The sequence below is a fragment of the Drosophila montana genome, unplaced genomic scaffold, assembly GCF_035044405.1.
Source record: "Drosophila montana isolate Dmon_TW-CO22-7 unplaced genomic scaffold, ASM3504440v1 contig_3831_1, whole genome shotgun sequence".
NCBI classification, from domain to species: domain Eukaryota; kingdom Metazoa; phylum Arthropoda; class Insecta; order Diptera; family Drosophilidae; genus Drosophila; species Drosophila montana.
The window spans coordinates 114,301-134,952 of NW_026998702.1; the positions used below are offsets into that span (position 1 = coordinate 114,301).

At 35.7% G+C, this 20,652-nt stretch overlaps 1 protein-coding gene across 1 annotated transcript in view; it reads right to left on the reverse strand.

Annotated features, from left to right (window-relative positions):
- Positions 1–20,541, reverse strand: part of LOC135437607 (nucleoside hydrolase-like) — a 73,949-nt gene extending 53,408 nt beyond the window's left edge. Inside the window, exons 1-2 of the mRNA XM_064695589.1 lie at positions 20,470–20,541; positions 19,578–19,838 (exon numbers count right to left, since the gene is read on the reverse strand). Of these exons, the coding sequence (XP_064551659.1) occupies positions 19,578–19,838; positions 20,470–20,526 (318 nt within the window). The 5' untranslated portion in view covers positions 20,527–20,541. The remainder of the gene's footprint in view (positions 1–19,577; positions 19,839–20,469) is intronic.
- Positions 20,542–20,652: the final 111 nt, after the last annotated feature.

A 20,652-nucleotide genomic window follows, 5' to 3' on the forward strand; every position in this document is an offset into this window, starting at 1 on the left:
ATTTTCGTTGGCGGCTTAGCTTTATTGCGGAATCGTTAATAAAAATGATCTATTGCCTCTACTTTACTGGGTTTCCTTGTTATACCGCCGCGAGAGACCACAAATCCAAGATACTCTACCTTTTCTCTAAAAAGTGTGATTTTTCTCGTGGTCCTCATGGTCCTCCATGTTTTCTGAGAAGATGATACCATAATCCACATAAACCACAAGCTTGTAATAATCAGTTTTTTGTCTATCCTTTTCTACAAGTAATGTTTGGTGAAATCTCGATTTTAAGTCAAGCGTTGTAAAATACTTGGCTTTTCCGAGATTTGAAAGGATAGCTTTTATGTTGACTTTAGGATGTTTATCGTCAGTATTTTTAGAATTGAGTTTCCTAAAATCTATACCTAAGCGTTTCTTCCTGTTTCCTTGTTCACCTGTTCTCTTTTCATTTACTTTTCTCACTGGGTTATTATCCAGATGGCCTTATAATGTTGTCTTTGAGAAAGTTACTGGTTTCATTATCTACAAAATCGGACAGCCCATTTGGGTTAGGGTATAGTTTGGAGTAACTCGGGTTTTCATTCTCTATTGGAATGGTAGACGATATTTGTATTATACGGGAGTACTTCATTTGGGTCGACAAAGAAACGTTTTCTTTTTCTTACCATTTCATAAAATTCTTTTTGTATTTGTTGTGGGCATTTGGGCATTTTAAAAATCTGCTCTTTTTAATCCGGATTCGGTTTGTAATTGTTTACTTATACAATTTTTTTTTTAATTTAAGTTATTAAGTGGGCGCAGAATGATCTCAAATGGGCTTAGTATCTATGATAAGTATCGCCAGGATTTTTATAAAATCTAATGAAGCGATGAGTAGGTCAACTCCTGTTATTCCGTCAAAGGTTGATAAAGTTGGGAGTATAAGGAATGTGGTAGTGGTGTTGAAAAGCTGCCTGAAGTATTTTTTCTGATCAGAGTTGAAGCCACGAAGTGACTTAACCACAAAAGTTTCTTTTATTGCAGTTACGTGTTTCACTTCTGAAAACGGTAGCAGGGAGCTATGTCTAACTCTAGAGCAATAGTTTAGTAATTTTTCTCGCCTTGATCAGGTGGGCATTCTTCCCATAGTAGACTCTTTGTAGTTTTGCTCTTGTGTACCTAGCAGTGCCACTGTTTGCTTTTTTGAGGGCTGGTTTGGGAATGGTACGTAAGGAGGAACGGTTTGATTTGTCTGTTAAGTACTTTGTCTAAGCCGTGATGAGCTGTCAATGTAAACGGTTGAGGTGGTTATTGCCTTGGGAATAGGTTATTTTTTTGTACCCTTTGTTTACTGAAATCTCGACTTTTACCCTGTTGCGGTTTGTTATTGTCAGATACGAAGTTTTTAGCTATCATCGCTTATGCCGTTGAGCTCTCTCCTCAAAACATTTTGAATAATTGTTGGCAAATTAAAAAGCGTTCATGGTTCGACTCTACTTCTTGAGTTAAAGCCAGAGCTGATGGCGTTCTGAAAAATGTTTATCACTTAAGGATTTCTTATGCCTGAAAAAATACTTTGAAGGCATCCACTCAGTAATTATTGTTAAAATAAGCAGTCAAAGTGCTGTCGTATGTCATTATTATTTCCGATGGGATAGAGGCATTATTTCCTGTTCAATAGGGAACATGGACCGTTTGTTTTGCTTTACAATTTTATAATGTGTCATACGAAGACAGCACCATATCGGCAGGACCTCTGATCATTTTTTGAGCTGCCCAAAAAGTTTTCAAACATTTTATAATAAAACGTTTGTTTCATGTTTGTCAAACTGACCACAATATCTAATGTCTTGTGACATTCTATCATCACTGACGGGCGAGAACATTTATTTAAAATTTTTTTTAAGTTGTTTTTTTCATTTGCACCTGACTAGCGAGTGCAGTATTAACCAGTATTTATCTCGAATGCGCTAAACGGTATTTTGTATGTAAAGCTTCGGTCGGACCACCAATTGTCACGAAATCTAGTTTACTCTACTCTTAAGGGCATTACTCTATGCTAAAGTTGGTTGGTTAACAAAGTTTAAAATTTTAAACACCCGCATATATTTAACATTTTTAAAAGTATTTTGTTTTTTTTTCCATTGAGAGTTACTTCGCAAAGTAATGTCTTCTTCTCTACTCGCTTTCAACTTGCAAGCAGCCCGGCAGATTTTTATAATTTTTCATTTTTGGACCAGCAAAGCACACTTCTCAAAATAGGGTATTGTAAATATTGATCAGTGCTATAACCAAATACCACTAACCTTCATATTTACAATTTTGTATTCAAGTTCAAACATAAATAATACTTCGTATTTACTGTTCAACTATTTGTATAATTGTTAATAATTATTTGCATTTAACATTCTATACCATTACTATAAATAAGGGTATTAATGCCTCGAAGCGCTTTGGCGCGCTATGACAATGTGTGTCTCAACACACACATTTTGGTGCAAATCTGCATGCCAAGCCAAGGGAAGTATATGAATTTAAGAAAACAGCAATATTTTGTTTCGCATATGGCGTCACAGCCTAAAGCTTGTTATGTACGATCATTGCGTACTTCACAAGCAGCAGCAGCAAAAGAGAAATAACAAACTTAAATAAACAAAATGTACTCATTATTTATATTCGCGACTAAAAGAAATAAAAATCATGGCAACAATCTGCAAGAAACTTCATAATATACAGGGTTGTTATGTAAAGATGGGCAAGATAAGCTTAATCTAGCATGTGCTGTAGAGATAAACTTAAGCTACTAATTTCATTCAAACTATAATACAGCGACAGTATTAAAAGCACATTAAAGCTTTCAGTTAGATTAAGTGCTGACTATAGATAGGAAGCATATGGCGCATATTTTAACTATGGGAATCTTTTGCCTTAGGTATTAAATATCATGTACAAAATTCATTGACTAAGATTAAATAACCATTCATTAAAAGGTAGGAGTGCTTAAAGTGCTTTGATGATTTAATTCTTAATGTAGCGGCAGTATTGAAAGCACATAAAAGCTTTTAGTTAGATTAAGTGCTCACTATAACCTGAAAGCGTTTAGCATATATTTAAATTTTGGGAAGATTTTACCTTAGGTATCAAATATCATTAACAGCTTTCATATTTTCATTAATAATTTTACATTTTTCTATAATTATTTAATATAAAAGACCCTCTAAATAAATTATTTAAGTGTACGTAATAAAGATAGAAATTTATACTGAACAAGTAAGAGGTTCTAGTCGGGAGCTCCCGACTTGGGGATACCCTGAATCCTCTTCTTCCAAAACCAAATGCAGTTCGCGCTACGCGCTCTTTTGCTTTAGTAGCAATAAAGATAAATTAAAAAAAAAAGTTTCCTTGGCAGGGCTCGAACTCGCAACTAGCCGCACTACTTGCCGCCGCCTCTACTCAACAGCCAAAGAAAATATAAGCAATTATGAGGTTCTAGTCGGAAGCTCCCGACTAGAGGATACCCTGAACACTCTTTTTCCAACACCAAATGCAGCTCGCGATACGCACTCGTTTGCTTAAGTAATAAGGATAAATTTAAAAGATAAATTTAAAAAAAATGGTTTTCTTGGCAGGATTCGAACTCGCACTACCTGCCGCCGCCTCTACCCAACAGCCACACCAATTATTGAGTGTTAATGAGAAAAAAACATATGAAAATAGCAGCACAGAAAACAATACAATCGCAATTGCAATGCTGTTGATAGAATTCAAAGCAGACGCGAATGAATGTGTGTGTGTACATGTATACAGAAATTCTTGGTATTTGCGCTTGCTGCTGCACACACGTGGGCAACTAAAACACATTTTCTTTCGTGTTTCTTAACCGATCTTGTTGAAAGTTTCTACATCTTATTGTACGATAAAATATTCGTGTATTCTCAAAATGACAATTGCATTAAATTGTGGATTATATTGGTGGGCAGCATATGTAAATTGGTTTATTTACTTGATTTATAGCTTTGTAGTGGTAGCGGGGAGGTAGCGATAGCTATAGAATAAAAGATACTTGATATATATATTTTATTCAAGTTTGGTGACTCTAACTATTATTATTTACCAAAATTGCTCAAAAAACGGGTTTTCGATATCGATTTTTATCGATTACTTGGAAACGAGACAAGCTATCGATTATGTCCTCCTTATAGGAAGACATATTTTTCAAGTCTCTAGCTCTTCAAGGTTCTGAGATGCTTGCGTTCATACATACGGACGGGTAGGCGAACGGACTGACATGGCTAGATCGACTCTATATAGGATATTGATGCTGATCAAGAATATATAAGCTTTATGGGGTCGGATATGGTTTCTTCTGCCTGTTACATATATTTGCACAAATTCATTATACCCATTTTACCCATTTTATTGGGTTCATGGTATAAAAACACAAGAAATAAAATTCTATAAAATGTGACGTTATATTTTTGTGTTAATGCGTCGTGTGCGTAACCCTTTGATTTTAATGCCATTGCCTGCTGACATTCAAATCTTCTACTAATTGCGCCGGGACTAGGCTCTGCAACAATATTAGACCTTTAGGACAATATTTCTACTCGCAAGACAGGGAACCCCGCAGCAAACACAGTGGCATTATTTGTCGCTTTTCTTTGCACTGAGTTGCCTATGTCCCTCGCGTTGCTCACAAACATCTCGGTGATTAAGTAGAAAAACGAAAATAAAACTGCCGTAGCTTTGTTGTTGTTTTGCAAATAATTTGTTGTTTCTTCCTATGTAAATGAGCCTTACTTTTTATGTTTGATTTTGCGTTTGCAGACCAATCCGATTCACCACGTATGAACTCTAAAACGGTAATAAAAGCTCAGAGTGACTTTTCATCTCCTTATATTAATTACTCAATAGAGTAAGCCAAAGCAGTTTCGTTAGTGGGAACGAAATTAAAAGCAGTGATGCCGTTCTAAGTATAACACAAAGCATATGACTCTCTTGCTCTTTGAGCAAGCTCTTGTGTGATTTGGACCCAAACGGAAACTAAGCCGACGTTGGACATGATCTACAGAAAATGAATAGCTAACAATTTTTCTTCTATCCATCCCATCTCATAGCTGTCCATACTAGCTTCAGAATCGCCTCGTAAAGACGAATACAAACTACGACTATATGCCAAGACTATCTTCTTGCTAAATAGCTTAGAATATATGACTTTAAAAAAGGAAGAGAAGACTCCGAGCAAAATACTCTTTAATGCTAAGTATTAAGTTCCATAGGGATCACAAAGGACCCTGAATGGTTCATGCAAGGCATAGTTAGTTGAACAAAGTTGAAACGATAAAGGTGTATAATTAGTCTAGTAGGGATAGAGAAGTTTAATTGGCGAGTCAATCCGGAAGAATCGATTACTCCCGTAATTATCTTATAAATAAATAACTCACCAAGCGTGGTTCTAAGACTCATTAAAGAAGGAAGATTAATCATAAGAAGTCTACTGGAGTATTATGGTAACCGCACACGAAAATCCCAATTTAAACCACGAAGGGCAAACAACAAGAATTGTTTCTGTAAAGATTCAATTCCGTCTTGATGAATAAAGTATTTTGGCGCCTAGATACATGAGCCATAAACTAGTATAGGTCACACCAAAGATATATTAAGGGTCTTTGTCGTGCACGGATCAAATACCTTTGACAATCGTTTGATAAAACACCAAACAATTTCGGCCCTATTGACCTCGGTCGTAACATGAGAGTCAAATTTAAGTTTATGATCAAGACTGACTCCTAGTTCATTAACTTTATTACAGGTACTGTTGACACACTCGTGCGGTAAGCTATCGAGGGCGTAAGAAACCCTTTGATGAGGCCTTCTGTAGAAAGTAATTACCTTACATTTAGAACTGTTTAAAATTAACAGATTGACTTGACACCACGCCTGAAAGGCACAAAGTCGGCTTATAAAAGATTACATTATGCCATTTGCTTATACTTAAGGCATAACTTCACATCATCAGCATACATTAATACTCGAGAGTGAGACAGTATCGAGGTAAGGTCACTGATGAAAAGAGTAGAGTAGCGGGCCAAGATGACTACCTTGAACAACACCGTAAGTTACCTGTAAACGAATTTCTGTAAAGAACGTTTTGGGTTCTGTTACACAAGTACTCTGAGATCCAGATCAAAAGATTTATTGGCAAGCCGAGATGGCATAATTTATGAAGCAGTAAGGAGTGATTAACGGAGTCACAAGCCTTACTGGAATCAGTATAGATGACGTCAGTCTGCATTTTTTTTTTAACCATCAATTCCTAGTGTAGTAAAGTCAAGAAGGCTCATGGTTTTAGATCTGCGCTTCACGAACTCATGCTGGGATGGTGAAATAATAGAGCTACACAAATGTTGCAGTTGAGATGTTATGATTCTCTCAGAAGCTTTAGGTATAGCGGATCATTTAGAAATATTTCTATAATTTTCGACATCGGACTTACTCCCCTTATCATATAGAAGTATAATAAACAATTCTTTCCAAATGGTCAGAAAAGATGAAACGTTTACAGACAATTCAAAAAGTTTTTAACATAAGTTTACTGCTAAGGTCGCTTAGAAGCGAACTTTCGGTAATTTTTATTATACCTAGAGGTGGAGTAGGTAGTTTAAAAAATTTGGCGAACAGATCGGCAATGCCTGGATCAGTATTCGCGCTCTTATCTGCAAATTTAACCGAAGGTTGCCAAATAGATGTCTTACGTTTAGCGTTAACAAAGTTAAAAAATTGCTTAGGATTATGTGCAAGGTGAAGGCGACAACGGCGAAGGTAATCCCTATAGCATATGGAATTTTGCGTAGAAAAGTTTGATATGGCAACTGCATAACGGGAGAAAGCAGAGAAATCCCGAAACGTTAATGTGCATGCATTGAATATTTATGGCAGCAGGTTGTTTGATATTTAGACTGATGCTATCCGTGTTATATATTAATTTATTAATTAAGTCCATTGATTTTGGTTTTCTTCATTGCTGATTTCCATTTTTGCATTTGCTGATTGGTGGATTTTGGTACTGTTTGGTTGTGCTTATCATCTTCTTCCATTTCTCCAATTATGGCAAATTGATATGCGTGTTTCAATGTACTAGGTCTACAGTCTAGTGCCAGAGTTTTTTTCAGTTGGGTGAGTTTGAGTTACGCCGTTTAGTGGACAACCTTTAGCCAAGCAAGATTGATGACTTCCCTGCCGTCTTCTAGTATTTTGCTGCTCAATTTCGCTAGGCTGCAGTGCTCTTTGCTTTTACGTTCTCTATACAACCTTGTTTACGACTAGATGGAGCGCGCTCCAAATAAGAACTGCCGAGAACATTTCATCGTGAATATAAATATAATAACAACAACAAGTAAGAGGTTCTAGTCGTGACCTCCCGACTTGGGGATACCCTGAACCCTCTTCTTCCAAAACCAAATGTGGTTCGCGCTGCGCGCTCGTTTGCTTTAGTAGCAATAAATTTAATAAAAAAGTTTCCTTGGCAGGGTTTGTACTCGCAACTAACCGCACTACTTGCCGCTGCCTCTGGTAGCTATAAAATAAAAGATACTTGATATATATATTCTATTCAAATTTGGTGACTCTAACTCTTATTATTTACCAAAATTGCTCAAAAAACGGGTTTTCCATATCGATTTTTATCGATTACTTGGAATCGAGACAAGCTATCGATTATGTCCTCCTCATAGGAGAACATATTTTTCAAGTCTCTTGCTCTTCTATGTTCTGAGATCCTTGCGTTCATACGTACGGACGGGTAGGCGAACAGACGGACATGGTTAGATCGACTCTATATAGGAGATTGATGCTGACCAAGAATATATAAACTTTATGGGTTCGGAGATGCTTCCTTCTGCCTGTTACATAGATTTGCACAAATATATGATAACCTTTAACCCATTTTTAATGGGTTCAGGGTATAAAAATAGTTTCCTCGGTAGGGTTAAAACTCGCAACAGACCTCACTACTTGCCTCCGCCTCTACCCAAGAGCCACACCAATTATTGAGTCTACTTATGAAAAAAACTAACTAAAATAGCGGGACAGAAAACAATACAATCGCAATTGCAATGCTGCGGCATCAACATGTTGATAGAATTCAAGCAGGCATCATAAATTGCTGTATTTACTTGATTTATAGCTGTGTAGTGGTAGCGGGGAGGTGGCGATAGCTGTAAAATGAAAGATACTTGATATATATATACTATTCTAGAATCTCTATGTCAAGTTTAGTGACTCTAGCTCTTATTATTTACCAAAAATGCTCAAAAAATAGGTTTTCGATATCGATTTTTATCGATTATCGTTATCGAATATCGGAAACAAACTCGATCTGCGCAGGCACTAGGAGGACCTACAGCTAAAATTTCTCTACATACGGGCAGGCGGACAGAGGGACAGACGGACGGACGGACAGACAGACGGACATAGCTAGATCCACTCGGCTGTTGATGCTGATCAAGAATATATATACTTTATGGGGTCGGATATGGTTCCTTCTGCCTGTTACATATATTTTCACAAATACATTATACCCATTTTACCCATTTTATTGGGTTCAGGGTATAAAAACACAAGAAATAAAATTCTATAAAATGTGACGTTATATTTTTGTGTTAATGCGTCGTGTGCGTAACCCTTTGATTTTAATGCCATTGCCTGCTGACATTCAAATCTTCTACTAATTGCGCCGGGACTCGGCTCTGCAACAATATTAGACCTTTAGAACAATATTTCTACTCGCAAGACAGGGAACCCCGCAGCAAACACAGTGGCATTATTTGTCGCTTTTCTTTGCACTGAGTTGCCTATGTCCTTCTCGTTGCTCACAAACATCTCGGTGATTAAGACGAAAGTCGAAAAAAAAACTGCCGTTTCATGCGCCTTGTTGTTTCTTCCTATGTAAATGAGCTTTATTTTTTATGTTTGATTTTGCGTTTGGAGACCAATCCGATGCAACACGTATGAACTTTAAAACGGTAATAATTAATTACTCAATAGAGTAAGCCAAAGCAGTTTTGTTAGTGGGAACGAAATAAAAAGCAGTGATGCCGTTCTAAGTATAACACAAAGCATATGACTCTCTTGCTCTTTGAGCAAGCTTGTGTGATTTGGACCCAAACGGAAACTAATCCGACGTTGGACATGATCTACAGAAAATGAATAGCTAACAATTTTTCTTCTATCCATCCCATCTCATAGCTGTCCATACTAGCTTCAGAATCGCCTCGTAAAGACGAATACAAACTACGACTATATGCCAAGACTATCTTCTTGCTAAATAGCTTAGAATATATGACTTTAAAAGAGGAAGAGAAGACTCCGAGCAAAATACTCTTTAATGCTAAGTATTAAGTTCCATAGGGATCACAAAGGACCTTGAATGGTTCATGCAAGGCATAGTTAGTTGAACAAAGTTGAAACGATAAAGGTGTATAATTAGTCTAGTAGGGATAGAGAAGTTTAATTGGCGAGTCAATCCGGATGAATCGATTACTCCCGTAATTATCTTATAAATAAATAACTCACCAAGCGTGGTTCTAAGACTCATTAAAGAAGGAAGATTAATCATAAGAAGTCTACTGGAGTATTATGGTAACCGCACACGAAAATCCCAATTTAAACCACGAAGGGCAAACAGCAAGAATTGTTTCTGTAAAGATTCAATTCCGTCTTGATGAATAAAGTATTTTGGCGCCTAGATACATGAGCCACACACTAGTATAGGTCACACCAAAGATTTATTAAGGGTCTTTGTCGTGCACGGATCGTCAAATTCCTTTGACAATCGCTTGATAAAACACCAAACAATTTCGGCCTTATTGACCACGGTCGTAACATGAGAGTCAAATATAAGTTTATGATCAAGACTGACTCCTAGTTCATGAACTTCATTACAAGTACTGTTGACACACTCGTGCGGTAAGCTATCGAGGGTGTAAGAAACCCTTTGAGGAGGCCTTCTGTAGAAAGTAATTACCTTACATTTAGAACTGTTTAAACTTAACAGATTGACTTGACACCACGCCTGAAAGGCACAAAGTCGGCTTGTAAAAGATTACATTATGCCATTTGCTTATACTTTTTTTTTTTTTTTTTTTTTTTTTTTTTTTTTTTTTTTTTTTTTTTTTTTTTTTTTTTTTTTTTTTTTTTTTTTTTTTTTTTTTTTTTTTTTTTTTTTTACATATTTTTCAAGTCTCTAGCTCTTCTATGTTCTGAGATCCTTGCGTTCATACGTACGGACGGGTAGGCGAACAGACGGACATGTTAAGATCGACTCTATATAGGAGATTGATGCTGATCAAGAATATATAAACTTTATGCGGTCGGAGATGCTTCCTTCTGCCTGTTACATACATTTGCACAAATATATTATACCCTTTAACCCATTTTTAATGGGTTCAGGGTATAATACAAATAGTTTCCTCGGTAGGGTTCAAACTCGCAACAGTCCGCACTACCTGCCGCCGCCTCTACTCAACAGCCACACTAATTATTGAGTCTTAATGAAAAAAAAACAAATGAAAATAGCAGCACAGAAAACAATACAATCGCAATTGCAATGCTGTTGGTTAAATTCAAAGAAAACGCGCATGAATGTGTGTGTGTACATGTATACAGAAATTCTTGGAATTTGCGCTAGCCGCTGCTAAGACGTGCGCACTTAACCGATGTGTTTCTTAACCGATCTTAATGCAATTTTCGACATCTTATCGTGCCAAAGAATATTTGTGTATTCTCAAAAAGTCACTTGCATATAAATTGTGGGTTAAATTGATGGGCTATACAAGTTGGATTATTAACTTGACTTATAGCTTTGTAGTGGTAGCGGGGAGTTGGCGGTAGTTATAAAATGAAAGATACTTGATATATATGTACTATTCTAGAAGCTACATGTCAAGTTTGGTGACTCTAGCTCATATTATTTACCAAAATTGCTCAAAAAACAGGATTTCGATATTGATTACTTGGAAACAGGGCAAGTTATCCAATATCGGAAACAAACTCGATCTGCGTGGGCACTAGGAGGACCTACAGCTAAAGTCTCTAGCTCTTATAGGTTCTGAGATCCATGCGTTCATCATACGGACATGGCTAGTTCGACTCGGCTGTTGGTGCTGATCAAGAATATACATACTTTATGGGGACGGAGCCTTACTGAAATCAGTATAGATGACGTCAGTCTGCATTTTTTTTTTTAAGCCATCAATTACTAGTGTAGTAAACTCAAGAAAGCTAATGGTTTTAGATCTGCGCTTCACGAACCCATGCTGGGATGGTGAAATAATAAAGCTACACAGGTGTTGCAGTTGAAATGTTATGATTCTCTCAAAAGCTTTAGGTATAGCGGATCATTTAGAAATATTTCTATAATTTTCGTCATAGGACTTGCGTTCATCATACGGACATGGCTAAATTGACTCGGCTGTTGGTGCTAATCAAAAATATATACATACTTTATGGGGACGGAGATGCTTCCTTCTGCCTGTTACATTCGTTAGCACAATACTTTTTACCCATTTTCAATGAGTTCTGGGTATAAAAAGCACACCACAAATTCTGTCCTTGCTATCTCTTTTGGGTTTGAGGCTACAGCCTATGATCTAAGCTTCTACACCCTTCTAACTCATTGTTGTGGTTTCTAAGCACTGCTATGCCTATAGTTCGCAAAGTCCCAAAGTCATGTCTTCTTCTTCTCCACTCGCTTTCAACTTGCAAGCAGCTCGGCAGATTTTTATAATATTTCATTTTTCGACCAGCAAGGCACGCTTTCTCAAAAAAAGGGAATTTAAACTATTGATAAGGATTTTAATCAAATACCACTAACATTCTTACATGTACATTTTTATCCAATGTCTGAGAAAAATATAGTTTCGTATTTAGTGTGCAACTGTTGGTAGCATTATTAATAATATTTATTGATGGCTCTGGCGACCTTTCCATATTTCAAAATCTTTTGTTGGCTGGCTCGAGGTCCGTGTTTGTTAAAACAAACAATGAAAAACAATTTTATTTTATATTTGTTTCCGATATATTTCGGTTGCACATCGGCAAACCGTCTTCAGGGCACTAACACCAAGATACAAAAAACAATTAACAATTATAATACAATAAATTAAATTAAACATTATTTCGAACATTTTACATACATTATTTTACACGTCTTGACGTGGAGATTGTTACTGAGGTTGTTTGGCTGTTTAAGAGGTGTCTGTACAAGTGAGCGCAATTTTCTGTGTCTGTCTTGTAGTTTAGTCGTTTGTTGGTTGGTGTGTTGATTATGTGTAGCATTTCCAATGTGTGTCGCTTGTTATAGTGTTGTTCTTGTTGTAAGATTGTTGTTTCATCAAAATTTGGTGTGTGGTTGCTTTTTATACAATGGGTCATAAGTGCTGTTTTCTGTATATTATTTTAATGTCTTAGTTTGAAGTCCGATTTATGTTGACTAATCCTTGTTTTTAGCTTCGATTTTGTTGTACCTATGTAGACACTATTGCACTTGTTGTTGTTTTCCCCGCCACATGGTATTTGGTAAACGACGTTGCTTTTGTCGCTCATCGGGATTTTCGACTTTATCTTGTTAAAGAATTTTTGTAATGTATTCGTCGGTTTGTGTGCTACTTTTATATCTTGTTTGTTATAACAGTCTGAGTTTGTGAGGCGTTCTGATAGTCGTGGTACATATATTAGTGATTTGTATATTTTAGCAGGTTCTGTTGGCTTTTTTCTTTCGATTTGTCGTCTTTTTAATAATGTTTTGATTATATTTGGGGGGAAGTCATTTTTGGTCAAGAGTTTTTTGATTTCATGTTCAATTTCTTTGTGGTATATTGTGTCCGATATGTTCATCATTCTATTCATACAGCCTAGTGCTGTATTGATTATCATACTCTTTGGGTGGTTTGAATTGAAGTTGAGTATTCGTCCGGAGGCTATGGGTTTCCTATACCACTTTATTTTGAGTTTGTTGTCCATTCTGCTTACAATAGAGTCTAAAAATGGTAATTTCCCGTCCTTTTCTAATTCCATTGTAAATTTGATCTGTTTGTGGAAGGAATTCAATTCTTTTAGAATATTTTCCACGTCTATTTTGTTCGTTATGGCAAAAAGGTCATCTACATATTTGGTCAAGAGTCTTGGTTTTATTTTTAATTTATCTGTAATCTTGTCCAACAGTTCCTCCATTAATATATCTGCGATTACTGGGGAAGCCGGTGATCCCATTGGCATTCCTTTTAGTTGTGTGTATATTTTGTCTTCGTATTTGAAATATCTGTTTTCCTGAATGCAAAATCTAACTATGTCCATAAATAGTTGTTTCGGTATACTCGTGTGCTCTTCTAATTTGGTCCATTTTTGTCTTATTGTGTCAAGTGCTAATTCTATTGGTATGCTGGGAAATAAGGATACTACGTCAAAAGATACTAATGTTTCCTCTTCTCTAATCTGGGAGTTGTTAACTCTGTCTTTAAAATCTACCGCGTTCTTGATGTTGTACCTAGAGTCCATTGTCAGATTTTTTAATATTTGTATTATATATTTGCACAGCCCGTAAGATGGAGATCCGATGGAAGAACATATTGGTCTCAGTGGTGTTCTTTCCTTGTGTATTTTTGGTAGTCCATATATCCTCGGAGGTACCGCTGTTGTTGTAGTCATCTTATTTCTTTCGTCCTTTGAAATAAGACCCATCTTGAATAATTGTGCTACGAAGTTGTTATTCTTTGTCTGTAGTCTTGATGTCGGATCCAGTCTCAGTGTTCTATACGCGCATAAGTCGTCTAAAATATTTGTCATTTTATTTTTATATTCATCCTCATCCATTGCTACGGTTTTGTTGCCCTTATCCGACGATAGAATTTTAATATTTATATTTTCTTTCAATAATTTTCGTGTCTGTTCCACTGTGTCCAGTATTGCTCGATCCCTACTGTTTTGGTTGTTCTTGGTTTTATGCTCTTTGACTAACAAAGAGAATTTTGTGCGCGCCGACTCTTGTGTTTCCTTTTCTTTTATGGTTTGTACTAGCTCCTCACCGTCTGCGATGTATTTCAAGAGAGGAAAATCTTTCTTGCTGATTGGGAGAGCGAACTTCGGCCCTTTTGCGAGTAACGCTACGACGTTTGGCGGGAATTCTATTTTTGTTTTGTTTACGAACCACTCTCTTTGAGTGTTGTTGTCCGCTAAGGTTAGGTTCCGTTGATCTCGTAACTTATCGTGTTTCGTTTCTTGTCTTTTCTTAAGTGTTGTTGTTATTTTGTTTTCTATATTTTTCTCGCTCTCAAAAAACGCTTTTGCGTCATCTGTGGTCATCAGTTGTTCTATGTTTGTTTTTGTTTTTTCCATATGTTTTGCTTGTTCTTGTAATAGGTTGTGTTTGTGTTTTATAAGTAAGTTTAATATTGTGGTATGGTAAAAATGTGTGTGTCTAGTCAATGCTCTTGTTATGTCAGGGTGGGTTTTATTGTCAGTGGTCAGTATGGTCAAATGCTGTGTCAAGTTTTTGATGAAGTTGGGTATTAAATTTGATTTTCTACATTTTAACAAAAATTTTAAACTAGATTTAAGTTTAGTTAATTTTTACCAGTGTTAGTTGGAATTTATTAATTGTTCTTTTGGAATCCTTGTATTTAGTTTTTATTTTTGCGTAGCTCATGTTGGCTGCTGTGCATACGGCGTGCCTTCCGTTGATATTTATTGATGGCTCTGGCGACCTTTCCATATTTCAAAATATTTGTTGGCTGGCTCGAGGTCCGTGTTTGTTAAAACAAACAATGAAAAACAATTTTATTTAATATTTGCTTCCGATATATTTCGGTTGCACATCGGCAAACCGTCTTCAGGGCACTAACACTAAGATGCAAAAACAATTAACAATTATATCATTTTACATACATTATTTTACACGTCTGCGCTTTTTGACGTGGAGATTGTTACTGAGGTTGTTTGGCTGTTTAAGAGGTGTCTGTACAATTGTACAAACAATAAAATTGTTTTTCATTGTTTGTTTTAACAAACACGGACCTCGAGCCAGCCAACAAAATATTTTGAAATATGGAAAGGTCGCCAGAGCCATCAATAAATATCAACGGAAGGCATGAGCTACGCAAAAATAAAAACTAAATACAAGGATTCCAAAAGAACAATTAATAAATTCCAACTAACACTGGTAAAATTAACTAAACTTAAATCTAGTTTAAAATTTTTGTTAAAATGTAGAAAATCAAATTTAATACCCAACTTCATCAAAAACTTGACACAGCATTTGACCATACTGACCACTGACAATAAAACCCACCCTGACATAACAAGAGCATTGACTAGACACACACATTTTTACCATACCAAAATATTAAACTTACTTATAAAACACAAACACAACCTATTACAAGAACAAGCAAAACATATGGAAAAAACAAAAACAAACATAGAACAACTGATGACCACAGATGACGCAAAAGCGTTTTTTGAGAGCGAGAAAAATATAGAAAACAAAATAACAACAACACTTAAGAAAAGACAAGAAACGAAACACGATAAGTTACGAGATCAACGGAACCTAACCTTAGCGGACAACAACACTCAAAGAGAGTGGTTCGTAAACAAAACAAAAATAGAATTCCCGCCAAACGTCGTAGCGTTACTCGCAAAAGGGCCGAAGTTCGCTCTCCCAATCAGCAAGAAAGATTTTCCTCTCTTGAAATACATCGCAGACGGTGAGGAGCTAGTACAAACCATAAAAGAAAAGGAAACACAAGAGTCGGCGCGCACAAAATTCTCTTTGTTAGTCAAAGAGCATAAAACCAAGAACAACCAAAACAGTAGGGATCGAGCAATACTGGACACAGTGGAACAGACACGAAAATTATTGAAAGAAAATATAAATATTAAAATTCTATCGTCGGATAAGGGCAACAAAACCGTAGCAATGGATGAGGATGAATATAAAAATAAAATGACAAATATTTTAGACGACTTATGCGCGTATAGAACACTGAGACTGGATCCGACATCAAGACTACAGACAAAGAATAACAACTTCGTAGCACAATTATTCAAGATGGGTCTTATTTCAAAGGACGAAAGAAATAAGATGACTACAACAACAGCGGTACCTCCGAGGATATATGGACTACCAAAAATACACAAGGAAGGAACACCACTGAGACCAATATGTTCTTCCATCGGATCTCCATCTTACGGGCTGTGCAAATATATAATACAAATATTAAAAAATCTGACAATGGACTCTAGGTACAACATCAAGAACGCGGTAGATTTTAAAGACAGAGTTAACAACTCCCAGATTAGAGAAGAGGAAACATTAGTATCTTTTGACGTAGTATCCTTATTTCCCAGCATACCAATAGAATTAGCACTTGACACAATAAGACAAAAATGGACCAAATTAGAAGAGCACACGAGTATACCGAAACAACTATTTATGGACATAGTTAGATTTTGCATACAGGAAAACAGATATTTCAAATACGAAGACAAAATATACACACAACTAAAAGGAATGCCAATGGGATCACCGGCTTCCCCAGTAATCGCAGATATATTAATGGAGGAACTGTTGGACAAGATTACAGATAAATTAAAAATAAAACCAAGACTCTTGACCAAATATGTAGATGACCTTTTTGCCATAACGAACAAAATAGACGTGGAAAATATTCTAAAAGAATTGAATTCCTTCCACAAACAGATCAAATTTACAATGGAATTAGAAAAGGACGGGAAATTACCATTTTTAGACTCTATTGTAAGCAGAATGGACAACAAACTCAAAATAAAGTGGTATAGGAAACCCATAGCCTCCGGACGAATACTCAACTTCAATTCAAACCACCCAAAGAGTATGATAATCAATACAGCACTAGGCTGTATGAATAGAATGATGAACATATCGGACACAATATACCACAAAGAAATTGAACATGAAATCAAAAAACTCTTGACCAAAAATGACTTCCCCCAAATATAATCAAAACATTATTAAAAAGACGACAAATCGAAAGAAAAAAGCCAACAGAACCTGCTAAAATATACAAATCACTAATATATGTACCACGACTATCAGAACGCCTCACAAACTCAGACTGTTATAACAAAGAAGATATAAAAGTAGCACACAAACCGACGAATACATTACAAAAATTCTTTAACAAGATAAAGTCGAAAATCCCGATGAGCGACAAAAGCAACGTCGTTTACCAAATACCATGTGGCGGGGAAAACAACAACAAGTGCAATAGTGTCTACATAGGTACAACAAAATCGAAGCTAAAAACAAGGATTAGTCAACATAAATCGGACTTCAAACTAAGACATCAAAATAATATACAGAAAACAGCACTTATGACCCATTGTATAAAAAGCAACCACACACCAAATTTTGATGAAACAACAATCTTACAACAAGAACAACACTATAACAAGCGACACACATTGGAAATGCTACACATAATCAACACACCAACCAACAAACGATTAAACTACAAGACAGACACAGAAAATTGCGCTCACTTGTACAGACACCTCTTAAACAGCCAAACAACCTCAGTAACAATCTCCACGTCAAAAAGCGCAGACGTGTAAAATAATGTATGTAAAATGTTATTAATAATAGTTTTCTTTAAACATTATATGCCATTTCTATAAATAAGGGTATCAAAGCCTCGACGCACCAAATAGTTGTTGGTATGTGTGTCTCAACTCGCACATCTTGGTGCAAATTTGCATGCATGTGTCTACCAAGCCAAGGAAAGAATATAAATTTGAGAAGATTGGTTTTTGTGTACGACCGTTGCGTACAATAAATTAATAAATTTTTAAATAAATTCATTATTACTAAAGACACTATTAATAAATAAATAAAGGAAGAAATATATACTAAACATCATAAGAAATAAAATTCTATAAAATGTGACGTCATCATTTTTTATGTTAACGCGCCGTGTGCGTAACCCTTTGATTTGAATGCCATGGCCTGCTGGCATTCGAGTTTTCTACCTACTTGCGCCGGGACTCGATTCTGCAAGTACACAAATTGTGTTGTTGTTGTTTCTACGCTCTGCCTTTTAGCAACGACAGAGAAACCAGCAACAAACACAGTGGCATTATCTGTCCCATTTCTTTGCACTGATTTTCCTATGTCCTTAAAATCTTGCTTCAGAATTTCAGCAATCAAGACGGAAGACGAAGAAAAAATGGGGTTTCATGGGCACTGTTGTTGTTTTGCAGCTGATTTGTTGTTGCTTCCTATGGTAAATGAGGTTTATTTCTTGAGTTTGATTTTGCGTTTGCGGACCAATCTTATAGAGCTTGCTTCAGAATTAAAACGGTAATAAAAGCTCGGAGTGAGTTTTCAGCTCTGTATCTGTTTATTACTCTATGTTCTTAAGGGTACCTGGACGTAGGCAGGGTTGCATGAAAACTATTTCGGGTGAGCATGTGCGCACACTTCCACACATTAAAATATAATATATGTATATTGCCACATTTTTTCTTGCGTGAAACTGCTTGCGATGGCCACTAAGGCCGCACTAAGATTATAAATATTTTGGATTAACAGCTCTACTGGCAAAATTCATTTTTGTTGTGAGCGTAAGTTTGTGCAAATATTAGTTATTTGCATTAATGAAAACAAATTAAATATATAAAAAGTAAGAGTGTCTAGTCGTGCCCGACTAGGGGATACCCTGAACCTTCTTGGCGCTACGCGCTCGTTTGCTCTAACATTCATTAACAAGTAAAATGCTCTAGTAAAGAGTTCATAACTGAGGGATAGCCTGAACCCTCATCACTAACCTGCGCTACAAGCTCGTTTGTTACAGCAAAAGACAATATATTTTTAAAAAAAGTTCCTTCAATTTGACTCGAATTCGTATTCCATGAAACTGAAAATGCTGAAATCTTCAGCAGATCATATTGTGCTAAAAAATATTCAAATATTCTCAAAAGGACATTTTCATTAAAATAGTGCTTAAATTGGTGGGCTGTTCTGCTGAAGATATCTGATTTTTCTTATTTTTTTTCATTATATTATATATGTATATCAGTATATTTAATTGTTTTAATTGATATGATTGCAAAAACGTACGCCCAAAACAAAAAAATCTGCAATAGTGTTGATATAAAGCACTCTTACTTGTTATCATTTTGCTCTAATAAATCTCGCATATAACTTTACCTTAAAAAGTAAAAAAAGTGCGTGAGAGAAGTTGAAATCTATATTTTAAAGAAAATTAAATGATTGATTTCTGGGAAATGTGGGAGTTATAGTTAACCAAAATACAACTTGCCTGCGCGTAAATTAGGAAAACCTTATTTTAATATTCTATATTAAATATTCTATATATGTATATTCTTATATAATCTCAGAGATCGACACGTTCTCGCACAGACGGACATAGCTAAAGCAACTCATTTGTTTATTGTGATGTACATATGCATATGTAAATTTGCAAAAAAAAAAACAATGAAAAAATTTTAAACTGAAAAGTTAGAACGATTCTATCACATTCGAAAATTTTATATTTTTAATGCATGCTTGTACTTACATCTTTCCTGGAGCAAGCTATGAGAATTCGTCTCATATTGCGTGCCGCGTTTTCACATGTTGTATTACCACAACCGGTGATGGTTACTGCCAGCAACTGAAGGATTCCGCACTGTTCTGCGCGGAGAAGCAGCAGCAGAGCCCAAGCATCGTCGCTCCCACCATCACAGTCCAATATAACACATTTTTTACTTTGGTTGACGTTGAACATGGCATTCGTCGTGAACACAAATAAAGTATCTGCTCTAAACGACGTAGACAACTGAATGAGAAATAACTAAATGACTCGTCGGCTGATAATAGTTTCTGATAAAGACATGCGGTGTATACTAACACTTATGAATCGCTCTTGATAGGGACAAACTAACACTGATTATAGTAATTCAAGCATGTGTTTTTGTATACATACCCACTAACATACATACATACATAAATATACACATATACATATATGTATATACATATATGTATATATTCATAAGCAGCTGTTGTCACAATAATATGACTTTTTTAAATTTACACATTCGGATGCATATTAAAGAATGTATGCATGTATGTATGTGTATACATACATATGTATTTGTGTTCGCTCGGCATCACCCGGAATTGCTCAGTTCAATATGTATTTTTGAGGAATATAATCATGTATGTATATTTCCAATTGTGCTTGGCCAAAAAATGCAAATGTTGTGATCGAAAATGTATTTATAGTTGGATTTTATACTTGGGCAGAACACCAAAATTATTACATTTATGTACGCAATAACAGTAACACCTTAACAGTTGAGTGCAACCTACTCGAAAATACTCTGTTTACAGTGCAATTTATCAGTAAACAGATGGAATATAGTATTGTGGATAATAATCAATAATTATTACTACTTATTACTAACCATAGTTAGCTTAATAATTTTTAATGCAGAAGTTAACACTTGTGTATCGTTCAACATAAATACTATTACCGACCTATGATATTTGAGCAAAATATATTAAATTTTTTTCTAGCACTTTTAACGACATAAAATCATTTAAGTGATCAGTCACGTAAGCGTTTACCCTATCCGCACGGGCTGTTA